Below are 12,487 nucleotides of genomic sequence, written 5' to 3'. Positions count from 1 at the left end.
CTGTATATATTTCTGTACATAAATAATCTACAGTTAATTTTGATGTCACAGTTCATAAAATATTTAAATATTTTTAGTAATTGACATGCATGTTAATAAGCCATTTCGTGACAAAATAAATTTTCTTTCTTTCCATACAACTGATCGGCATTCATCAGTGTTTTTAGACTTTATTGTAAATTGTATTTTGAAAATTTGTGATTGAATTATATTTTATACAACCATTTTATTTTTAAATAAATTGTTTTATCAATTACTATTTTTATTATATTTTACTATTCATTCTATTTCATAATTTCATAAAAAATAGGATGTATTCTGTGCAACCATGGTACTAGTCCTTCACAGTATTCAAATCTACAGACATGCATACGAGATATTATTTAATTTATATAAGCCACCAAAGAAAACCCATATTGACGACTCACTCCAAAAGGTTGTTACCACTTTCATTTTTTGGAGTACAGTGTAATTGAATTTACTCCATTTCATGTGAAACAACCGATTCTTTAACTTGCAAGGTGCAAAGTTTTATTACATGGGACCTCGGTTTTTAGAATATCATTCAAAAGACTTGTGGCCATGTACATAAGCTGACAAAACTAAAATCACTTGCCGTTAAAACACTTTGTGTTCAAATTTCGTCGGAAACATTTGATTCAGTCATGTAAGGAAGCTAAACAGCTAGCTTAGGGAAATGTTGATGGTTTTACTCGGGTGACTGACTTAAGCCTGAAATAATGAACGGAGCAGCACCCAAGATCTTCCTCCCAACAGTAACACTGGAAAGTCGCCATATGACCTTTAATACAGTGTTGGTGTTCTTTAAATCCAACCAAAATTGGGACTTCTTAGTAATTCAATTACAACAGCAAAGGAATTAAACTTACATTAACTCCTGTTATTCTTAATCATAGTAAAACTAGAACTATCACTAAATGTGATTAATACCCCCACAAGACTGCTTTGGAAATGAGGATGTTACTAGTAACAGAATACCTTGTAAAATAATTGAAATATAGAGCTATGGTTGTGGGCAATTAAAGATAGTTGTGGTTCTTGTATGTTGCATTTCCTTTTAATGTGGTTGGCCATTGATGAAGTTTAATTGAATTACTCTGTAATAAGTTCAGAAAGACAAAGAAAAGGAACAAAGGGAAAAAACTCTATAAATACTGAAGATAGAGTTATAGTTCTTGTGCACTGCACTTCCTCTTATTGTGCTTGGCCATTGTATGAAGTTGTTTTGAATTCCAACCAGTACGTTTTAAGTTATGCTCCGGACAAGGAAAAGTATCAAAGGGCAGTAACTCTGTATTTTGTCAAAATGGAGTTATGGCTCTTGTGCACTGCACTTCCTTTTAATGTCCTTGACAAGTGCATGAAGTTATATTGAATTCCAACCATTAGTCTTCAAGTTATGTTCTGGACAAAAAAGCAATGGAAAAGTAACAAAGGGCAATAACTCTGTAATAAGTCAAGATGGAGTTATGGTTCTTGTGCACTGCACTTCCCCTTATTGTGCTTGACCATTGTAAGAAGTCGTTTTGAATTCCAACCAGTAGTTTTCAAGTCATGCTCTGGACAAGGAAAATTAACAAAGGGCAGTAACTCTGTAATTAGTCAAGATGGAGTTATGGTTCTTGTGCACTGCACTTCCTCTCAATGTGCTTGACCATTGTATGAAGTTATAATGAATTTCAACAATTAGTCTTCAAGTTATGGTCCAGACAAAAGAAAGCAATGGAAAAGTAACAAAGGGCAATAACTCTGTAATTAGTCAAGATGGAGTTATGGTTCTTGTGCACTGCACTTTCCCTTATTGTGATTGACAATTGTATGAAGTTGTTTTGAATTCCAACCAGTAGTTTTCAAGTCATGCTCTGGACAAGGAAAATTAACAAAGGGCAGTAACTCTGTAATAAGTCAAGTTATGTAACTTGTGCACTGCACTTCCTCTCAATGTGCTTGACCATTGTATGAAGTTAAAATGAATTCCAACAATTAGTCTTCAAGTTATGGTCCGGACAAAAGAAAGCAATGGAAAAGTAACAAAGGGCAATAACTCTGTAATTACTTTAGATAGAGTTATGATTCTTGTGCACTGCACTTCCCCTTATTGTGTTTGACAATTGTATGAAGTTGTTTTGAATTCCAACCAGTAGTTTTCAAGTTATGCTCTGACAAGGAAAAGTAACAAAGGGCAATAACTCTGTAATAAATCAAGATGGAGTTATGGTTCTTGTGCACTGCACTTCCTCTCAATGTGCTTGACCATTGTATGTAGTTATATTGAATTCCAACTATTAGTCTTTAAGTTATGGTCCGGACAAAAAAAAAGTAATGGAAAAGTAACAAAGGGCAATAACTCTGTAATTACTTTAGATAGAGTTATGGTTCTTGTGCACTGCACTTCCCCTTATTGTGTTTGACAATTGTATGAAGTTGTTTTGAATTCCAACCAGTAGTTTTCAAGTTATGCCCCGAACAAGGAAAAGTAACAAAAGGCAATAACTCTGTAATAAGTCAAGATAGAGTTATGTTTTTTGTGCACTGCACTTCCTCTCTATGTGCTTGACCATTGTATGTAGTTATATTGAATTCCAACCATTAGTCTTCAAGTTATGCTCCGGACAAGGTAAATGCAACGGACAAAAAAAAAAGCAATGTAAAAGCAACAAAGGGCAATCACTCTGTAATTACTTTAGATAGAGTCATGGTTCTTGTGCACTGCACTTCCCCTTATTGTATTTGACAATTGTATGAAGTTGTTTTGAATTCCAACCAGTAGTTTTCAAGTTATGCCCCGGACAAGGAAAAGTAACAAAGGGCAATAACTCTGTAATTAGTCAAGATAGAGTTATGGTTCTTGTGCACTGCACTTCCTCTCAATGTGCTTGACCATTGTGTGTAGTTATATTGAATTCCAACCATTAGTCTTCAAGTTATGCTCCGGACAAGGAAAATGCAACGGACATCTGGACCGACCGACCACCGGGTGACTCCTATATACCCCCCCAAACTTCGTTTTTGGGGGTATAATGATATTACCACATGACCACTTACCAACTTTCTTTTTATTTCCTCCACATTATTTTAACAGCTTAAATTTCGATCTAATCGGCAGCCATCAATGTTCTATATTTAGCATTCTTACCAATAATAATAATTTTAACACTTTAGATCTCATTAAAAACCAGCTATGTTTCTTTATTACCAATAATAATAATCTTAACACTTTCGATCCAATTAAAAACTAGCTTTGTTTCTATATTAAGCAAACTTGCTTACATTTAAGACAACAATTTTAAGACAGCAGTATGCAGGATGTGTAACTTAATAAGTGACACGAATTCCAGTTTTCTTAAATTTGGCGGGTCAAAAATTACAATGAATTTATTATTATAACGCATTTTTATTTCAACATCATATCAGGAAAATAATACATTATATAACGCATTTTTATTTCAACATCATATCAGGAAAATGGTAAATTTTTCAATAAAAGATTAATGTATTTATGAACCGGATAACATCTACATGAGACAAAAGCACTATATATTATGCTTACAAATTCTGGTTATTAAAAATTCTGGTTATTAAAAAGTTAAAAATACTCAGAGAGAGAAAGTGAACTCAAAAACAAGTCTTAAAAACCCGTGACAAAAAATACTTTTTGTCCCAGGTAAAACTATGCCTATCCAAGCAAATCCGACCTTAACATCCTTGTAACATGACTGGTGTGTTATATAAATAATAACAGATTTCAAGTACTGATAATTATATTTCGGGAATCCAAAATACCGCAAAATTGTACTTATTTACTCCCCCGTAGCAATCCTGCTTAAAAACATCTTCTATCCTCGCTTTTTAAAGCAGAATGCTTCCAGAAGAGTTAGCTAATTCGTCAAAATATCACAAGAATATTAGGAAATAAATGAATTTTCACAAATAAGGCAAACTTGGAATGTATTATGCAAATCGTGACAAATATTATTATTTTTTTATTACCAAAATTCTACCCCAAAAGTAACAGAGTTAGATAAAAAAGAAAAAGAATGTGCATATCTTTACAATTTCTAAGTAATTTCATTACATAGCAATTAGCTTAGGCTAGGTTAAATCATTTAATTTGTACATATCTCATCATTTGTGTTTTATTCATTACAACAATTTTAAAATTTTCACAAAAATTATCGCAAATCTTGTGCCATTATGCTTTGATAATTTTTATGTATTTTTTTTTCAGAAGATAAAAAGACAGATTCCTCCCATCCCCCCCCCCAAATTATTTCAAATAATTTTAAAAACTACTAAGAACACACACTATTTCTTGTCTTTGTTTTCGACCTGTGTGAATAACAATCCTGGAATTTGTCCTTTTCCTATAGTTGTTTTACAACCTTTTACGGTCATGAAATGAAAATTGACGCCATCTGCTGTAACATCACTTTTCCCGCCATAACCCATCTTGGTTGGTGGTCCCTTCATTTCTACTAACACTTTGTATTGTTTTCCAGGCTTCAACGGCACTGGTGATGATAACATGACGTCATACATATGCTGTGTCCGTGTTGTGCTTAATGTCAGAAAATTTGACGCCAGTTGAACAAAGTCCTTCTCTGACCATAACCAGAGTTCTATTCTGACATCATATTCTGCTGACTCTTCAAGCGTGCCATACATTGATGCACCATGTAGCAGAATATGTTCTGAACAGCAAAATTTTATCGAGTCACTCTCATCAGACTTTAAACTTTGAAATCCCTCCATAGAAATCAAGTTGTACCTGTAAAATAATAAATCTCATCTAATTACCAATTTGTTATCAATCATGATAAATAAAATCATTACCCTGCTAAATATCTAAAATAGACTTGTCCATCATTGAATTTGGACACATCCATTGGTTTTTTTGTAGGAAATTTCAAATTATATACTGACTGAACAGTGAACAGTATAGAACATGGTCATATAACTAATAGCTAGACAGTAAATAAACCCCTAAAAGCTGTGTTAAGATTAAGATAAAGAGTTAAGTACCAAACACATGTAAATCATAAAGGGTATTTCAAACACATTCTGTCTTCTTTAGTTTCAAATTTATAATTGTGTCAAATACTCTGAAGTTTCTTTTACCCTTATCCTGCAGAAACTGGAAGTGATTAGCCTTTGTCTAGAGTATAGAACAGTCTGACCAAGCTCAATACAGCTGGCTGGTTAACTTTAGTAATTTATCTCCATATCCTCAAAACGTCCTAAAAGCAATTCCAACAGAGCTTTCCAAAAGGACCATAAGTCTGTCCCAGAATCCTTTTGAAAGAGTTATTAACCTTGTACATTGATCTATTATGCTCTCAAATAAGTGTGTGAAGTTTCAACCCATTCACTTCAGTGATTTTGGAGATACGAACTTGCATGCAAAAAATTAACCAAAATGTGACTGCAACACAACACCTGGGTGAGTACAAAAGCTCTCCCTAATTCTTCAAATTAAGTCTATATAAAAATGGGAGCTAGAAAAGTACATTTAAGAAATTGAGATGGTTAACGGACACAAAAGTACCTCACTACACTGCTTAGTGAAAATCCACGTCGTCTGTTTGTACAGAATTTCCAGTTTGACGGCTGCGCTCGACCATTGAAGTATTGGTATATAGCTATAACTTCTTGCATGGTCAGTAATTCTCGTGTAGAAACAGCGTTGGTAAAATAAACTGGGTCCATTAGTGGATATCTCACATAGAATAATGTTTGTCCGAGCACAGTTCGTAAATTTTCGTCCGACGTCTGAAAAATATCAAAATAATTCTAAATGACACCACCGTTCACAAAAATCTCATCTCATAGGTAAATTTTAATAATATAGGTTGAAATGGACAAATGCGAGCACTGAACATTGAAAGTCATTTCTCAACTTTGTTAAATGATATAGTGGGAGAAAAAGAAGACAGTAATATACAATAACTAAATTTTTTCTTGATGACTGTTAAATTTCATGTCATTTCAACATAGAAAGGTCATGTCTCAACTTTCTAGCTTGTACTGGTGATGGTCGATATCAAGAATTCCTCTTCATAGATAGTCGGCAGGTTACTTTTGTATGTTTCTCACATGAATATTTTTTTTTTCGGGGAGGTGTGGTGGGGGGGATGGGGTTAAGTCACACCAACACACTATAGGTCATATGGCAACTTTCCAGCTTTACTCATGGAGGAAAACCTTAGGTGCCCTTCCATGCATTATTTCAGGCACAATTGGGCACCTGAAAAGAACCACTGTCGTTCTGTAAGCTAGCTGGATAACTGAAAGAATCCTAAGTCCCTGTCAAGAGGATTTGAATTTAAACCTTATAGTGGTGATGGGTGAATGACCTAAAGCAAGCGGCCTGAAACACACAGCCATGGGTGTCTCCATATTTGCCTCAAGATCAATTATCTTTACCTGTAAATTTCTTCGCTTGCATTCTTTATCAGCCCAGCTCAGTGCAGCTTCATAAACTAGACGTTCCTTTACAACAAGTTCATCAACTGAAATTAAAATCAATTCCTTCCTACCTTTAGAATCCTGCAATATAGGCTTGATCTGTTCTAAAAACACAATTCTTTAACTGGTTAAGAATGGGATGTGATTTTAAGATATGACCACAATGACCTTTCACAATAAGTAATTGGTATTGACAAAGGCCATTTCGTAAGCTAACAAGCCCCTTTGAAGCAAAGGTGCTAGTGGCATTGATTTAACCTTGTCATTTATGTAATAAAATATCAATATACTAAAAAAAATAAAAAGATTTTTTTTTTTTTTTCTTTTTAGAATATTGATATTTTATTGCATAAATAACAAGGTTAAACACATTTTAGGTCAAATCAATGCCACTAGCACCTTTACTTTGAAGTGGTGATGTTAATGGATTATCAGATATAGATTATTCATAATAAGAAAAATTTGAGCTCTTTTTTTATTCTGATAATAATATTATATAATAATATTATATTGACAAGACAAAAATAGCAAAAACTCAAAATTTAATTTAACAAATATCTACAACATGATGGAAATTAACTGTATTCCACTGTAACCTTATATAACCCTTGTATCCCTGTATCCCTTGTCATAAGGGTGTGAAAAAGAATTGTGGTTTTGTGTCATTTACTTACTTACTTTATTTTATAGGCAGGGGATTTCCATAAAGAGAATCACACAGTTACTTCCCTTCTACAACTCTTGCCTAAAGGCGGATTATGTAAGTATAACTAAAAACCAGATGAACTAAGTTACATAATTCAATACTCTTATTTTGTTTATTTTGTTAAGTTATAAGATCAAGCTAGGCTATGTAAATATTTAACAATCTGTCACAGTCCATTGATTTTCTATAGTCTTATGACATGGTTAGGTAAAGCATCGAAAAATAAAAGTCACTAATTTTGTAAAGCCATATGATATGGCCTAGATACATGTAGGTTGAGTACATGTACATCAATAACCTATCACAGTTCAGTGATTTCATAAGGTCACCTGACATGCCTTAAAAAGGCTATCAGTGACAATATCTTATGTTGCCCTAGGTCGTATTGAGAAATATTTAATCTTTAGAAGTCATAGTAACAAGCAAAATGGGGAAAACTCTGAGGTAACATGGTAATGTGCTGATCTAGAGGTTGCAGGTTTGATTCCCAGCACCACCACTAATATTACTAATTGTCACCTTAGTGCAATAACTGATTAATTCCTATTGAATTTAGAAAAACTTATTACTTTACTGTACTAAGGTGACATAATGAGATCTTAAAAAAAAAGAGGTTCCATATATGGGACCTCTACATTGTGCATGTAAAAAAACCAGGGTCACACCAGAAACGAGGCAACTGCTGTATCTGTGCATTATCCAGAAAACAACAACTAACTCTTAAAGGCATCACAGATGTATGCAACCAAAACCATGTTTGGGGGTATTGCTTTCCTTTGGAGCAAATAACTATCAAATTACAAACCACAAACAAATTGTGAGTTTGACCTAATATTATTAACATCAAATCAAACAAAAATGTTCACATTTAGATTTTCTCTGAAAAGAATTATTTGATAAACTAAACATAAATGGTTTACCTTTAACAATATTTTCCACACAGCTAGGACATAGACTTCTGAATGCATCAGATTTTAGAACGTCCTCCGCATGCTCGTGTATATAGTTCACACATTTTGTTTCCAGGTTCTTCCCATCATATAAGTGCACCTGAAAAACATCTTTAGTATATGCTGGCTGTCTTGGCTCTATACTTGTGGCAAAGGCTTATCACATTTGTTTCTGATTAAACTTTAATACATGTAAACTAAAACGTTGTAAGATCATATTGCAGTAAGTTATTATTATGATCCATAAGATAATGCTCTCAACTATTCTCAGTGTTTGACAGTAAGAAAAGGGGCGTAACTCTGTAAAAATGTGCCCATCACCTTAGATAATCACAGGCAACACAAAATATGTGTGAAGTTTCAACCCATTCCCTTCAGTAGTTTTGGAAATACAGACTTGCACAGAAAAACTTAACCAAAGTGTCACGGCAATGGAGACATTGGTTCAGGATGGGTATAACAGCTTTCACTTTTTTTCGAATCATTGAGCTTAAAATATAATACGCTTTTAATACAAACCTGTTCTAGAATGTTACAGACATTTTGAACATTTATAGAAGATTCTAGAAATGCCAGACATTTATCTACAAGTCCTTTTACAGCATATTTCTTCGCAGCATACAACAATTGTTTCACATTATTCCCATCAATGGTAGCTTGCTCACAATACAGGAACCTGAAAGCAAATTATACAAGATTTATAACCAACAAAACTGTGACATTTGGGCATGGCCATTACAGTCTCATTACTCTAGATAATAATTATTCAATTCTGTATCCAACATCAAATAATTTGTTACAGCGGTCAGCCTCATAAGCTCAACAGGGTGGCGTTGGATTAGTACTCTAGTGGGCGCAGGTTTGATACTTGGGCAAGGCTAAATTTTTCCATGACAATTGATCATGGACATAATTGATTCTTATTCTAGTCAATTCTCTCTTTACTGCTGTTTCTGAAATCACTTGAATTAAGTATTTGGTCACTTGTGATGAAATCTGAAATTACTGGTTAATTATCAAGGAAAGCTGATAAGATGGACTAATCACCAAGGTTTGACCAAAAAAAGCGATAAAATCTTAAAACAATATATACATTTACAAAGTCCTTAATTACACTGTTTTATCAAACACTATAAATACTATTTTTATGGCGTGCAATTTACATTCTCACTGTCATGACTTTCTAGTATTACTGCTACAAAAAGACCTCTGATGCCAATTCTGTGCCAGGATGCCAATTCTGTGCCAGGGCCTGTTGAAGCTAATTTAGGAAAAGGCCCCCGGTTTAAATTGGGAAAAATTCTAAGTGACTATTTAATTTGAGACATTTTGAAAAGTTGACAGTCTAACTTATATACGACTTTTATAATGCGAGAACATACCAAAGTTTCCAGACCACAAAATGTTGAAATAAAATGTATACAGTTTTTCCTTTAATTAAAATCAAGAATTTATAAATCTTAACCTACACTACTTACCCAATTCAAACAGCATAGGTTGGAAGTGATAAACAATGCATCTTTAATGGTAGCAAGACCAAAATTAAAAAGAAAAAAACTCAACTTGCATTTATAAAGTTTGAAATGTCTCAGGATCTATGTAAAACATAGGTATAGAGGACAATAATGATGATGACAATGCAGAAATGACTTTTTCTTTGAAACTGACAAGCTAATAAAAGAAAATCCACTTACATTAACAAAGTTTTAAACGTCTCAGGATCTATATCAGACACAGGGATAGTATCACTGTTGCTGTCACCGGATATTGAACCACCAAATATTGACTGGAAAACCGAACTTCTGCTCACCAGCATGTACTTATGAGCTTTAATCGGCTCTTTTTTCTGCCCGAGTAAAAATGTGACATCGCAGTTAATTTCATTTTGCAGCATAAACTTGTTACAATCCATGACACTACGTCCAGCCTGCCAGTCTTCGATGCTCTCTAGGATTTCTGCCATTCTGTAAAATCCAATTTGCAATTGCTTAAACTGATTACTATTGTACACTGTACAGTCAGATATTTTCTCAAGGCCAAAATTTCATGAAATCAACATTTTGTACTTATTGCTGAGCTTTACTGTAAAAAAAAAATAAAATTGCAATGTATATTATAATTCTTTATTACTGTAAAGACTTAAGTCAGATATTTTCACTAGGCCAAAGTTTCATGAAATCAACACTTCAGATGAATTGATGGTGTTAAATATTCTTAAACTTCTATTTTTAGTTATGTCACATTTGAATGATACTGAGCAGACATTTAGTTTCATGCATATCTTTCAATTTGCAAACTAAGCAAAATTTGATCGCTCTCCAAAATTTCTGATTTTAAATTATCACACCTCTTCCTGAAGATCATTTATCCAGAATGGGATTTTTTTTTTTTACCCTCAAATTCTTATAACACATGAAGTACATTTTGTTATTTGCAAAATATTTTTTGTAGCCGCAATTCTTTCAACCAGTCATTTTGCTATCTTAAAGCATTTTTTTAGGCCTGGGCGGACACCCTGAGATAGAACCAATCATAAGCATAATCACCTGTTTAACTTGTATTTTTCATTTGATAGAAAGTCAGGGCAAACGAAACACCATTAAGTTAAACTAAACAAAAGTTGATCTGAGTTTGATTTTAAAAAAATTGTTTTTATCTGAGACTGGTTTCTTACCTTATACTGTCATAGTGGTAGACAGCATCAAGACATATATAAATTATTTGATACTTATAGATACTGTAAAACTTCAACATCCATCTAAAACAAATTAAAAATCCTGTATGTTGTAATTCAGGATGTAACAACACTTAAGTGAAATTTTATATAATGTATATAATTATTCTTCTAAAACAATTTCTAAACATTCAAGAATATGTTAAATATGTACTGCAAATGTTTATTTACACTATAAGTAAGTAATCATTAAAATGTATGCATTCATTTCTTATTGAAAAATTTTTCTTAGACTTTATGGAAAATAGATTTCTAATTACCTCCCTTTATTTACATAAAATGTTAATTTAGTAATATCTTTACAAATGCTTTTTTTTCAAATCTTTATATGAGCATCAGATTTATGGTATAAAATCATAAAAAAATCAGTTACAGTTTAAAAGGATAAAAACAGGGCAGGTGTGTCTACTGGTCGGGGACCATCAACCGGACACTTTATGAACATTTTTCCGTACATATTTTATAATTTTAAACCTAGAGATAAAAAAAATTGACACAGTTCAGCTAGGTTCTTCTCCTAACTAACAAACTAGTTTGTTTATTTCTGATTGTATTAACACTTATATCTGAGGCTCGACAAGTAGGGTATCAAAATTACCTAAATTGTCTACACTACAGTACCATGTGTCCGGACAGATATGTACATGACGTGATTTAATTCAACCGGACACTTTTTGAACATTTTTCCGTACAGATTTCATGATTTTAAACCTAGAGATAAAAAAATTTGACACAGTTCAGCTAGGTTCTTCTCCTAACTAACAAACTAGTTTGTTTATTTCTGATTGTATTAACACTTATATCTGAGGCTTGACAAGTAGGGTATCAAAATTACCTAAATTGTCCACACTACAGTACCATGTGTCCGGACAGATATGTACATGACGTGATTTAATTCAGATAAAAGCCTGGGTGTTTTGGTTTTTGACTTTTAACATGATACACAATATTTCAGCAACAAATGCTGAAGTTTTGGATATTCTATTGTTTACTCAGCAAATGATTATAGCTGGTAAATGAGGTCAGGCATTGTTTTCTTGACCCCCATATTTCAACGTCAACATTCTTGAAATAGACATTAAAATGTTACCATTTACGGAGGTTGAAATAAATTTAATTACTTAATTTTAGAAGAAACATGCATTTATTGTTGATAAAAAAGTGACTGACAACCACTGAACTAAGAAAATACTATATTAAGCATTTTTGGGGCCGTCCGGGTTTGGTAGTTGTCCGGTTTTGGTGGTCCCCTACCAGTAGGGTGAGACAAATTCAATCTAGCTAACAGTCTTACTGAACATTGGAGCAGGCATGTCGCATGGTGCACAGGAGCTTGCAATTCTATCAATAATCACTCTAAAGTCTGATTTAAAAAAAAATCCATACCTATTAAAAATAATATATATATTTTTTATAAATAGTTTTTAAATCGGACTTTAGAGCGATTTTTGATAGAATTTCAAGCTCCTGTGCATGGTGACAAGGTCTGGGAGTAAAGCATTCCAGAGTAAATTGTCCCATGGAAATAAAAATATTTGTAACAGTCAATACACGTTTGATTTTGTCTGAAAGCATGAATTCGACAAAATAAAGTGGGGAGAAGTGTAGAGA

The 12,487-nt window shown here is 33.1% G+C and overlaps 1 protein-coding gene across 1 annotated transcript; it reads right to left on the bottom strand.

Annotated features, from left to right (window-relative positions):
• Positions 1-3,442: 3,442 nt before the first annotated feature.
• Positions 3,443-10,920, bottom strand: LOC132745805 (BTB/POZ domain-containing protein 6-A-like). The gene is made up of 7 exons (XM_060734788.1): positions 10,817-10,920; positions 9,837-10,106; positions 8,662-8,818; positions 8,113-8,242; positions 6,445-6,530; positions 5,567-5,790; positions 3,443-4,789 (listed from the first exon to the last, which is right to left on the bottom strand). The coding sequence occupies exons 1-7, from the start codon at positions 10,894-10,896 to the stop codon at positions 4,327-4,329; spliced, it is 1,410 nt and encodes a 469-aa protein (XP_060590771.1). The 5' UTR covers positions 10,897-10,920; the 3' UTR covers positions 3,443-4,326.
• Between the last annotated feature and the right edge of the window lie 1,567 nt (positions 10,921-12,487).

This window comes from Ruditapes philippinarum, unplaced genomic scaffold (genome assembly GCF_026571515.1).
Source record: "Ruditapes philippinarum isolate M1 unplaced genomic scaffold, ASM2657151v2 ctg945_1_1_1_1, whole genome shotgun sequence".
NCBI lineage: Eukaryota > Metazoa > Mollusca > Bivalvia > Venerida > Veneridae > Ruditapes > Ruditapes philippinarum.
The sequence above is the reverse complement of the archived record's forward strand: the minus strand, read 5'-3'. Positions and strand labels throughout refer to the sequence as shown.

What these genes read in the sequence shown, in the direction of transcription:
- LOC132745805 (XM_060734788.1), bottom strand. Translation starts at nt 10,896, where the DNA reads ATGTTGAAGTTTTACAGTATCTATAAGTATCAAATAATTTATATATGT. An exon ending in TACCACTATGACAGTATAAG is followed by an intron (nt 10,107 to 10,816) that starts GTAAGAAACCAG and finishes TGGATTTTACAG; the next exon opens with AATGGCAGAAATCCTAGAGA. An exon ending in TCTGTAACATTCTAGAACAG is followed by an intron (nt 8,243 to 8,661) that starts GTTTGTATTAAA and finishes GATGTTTTTCAG; the next exon opens with GTGCACTTATATGATGGGAA.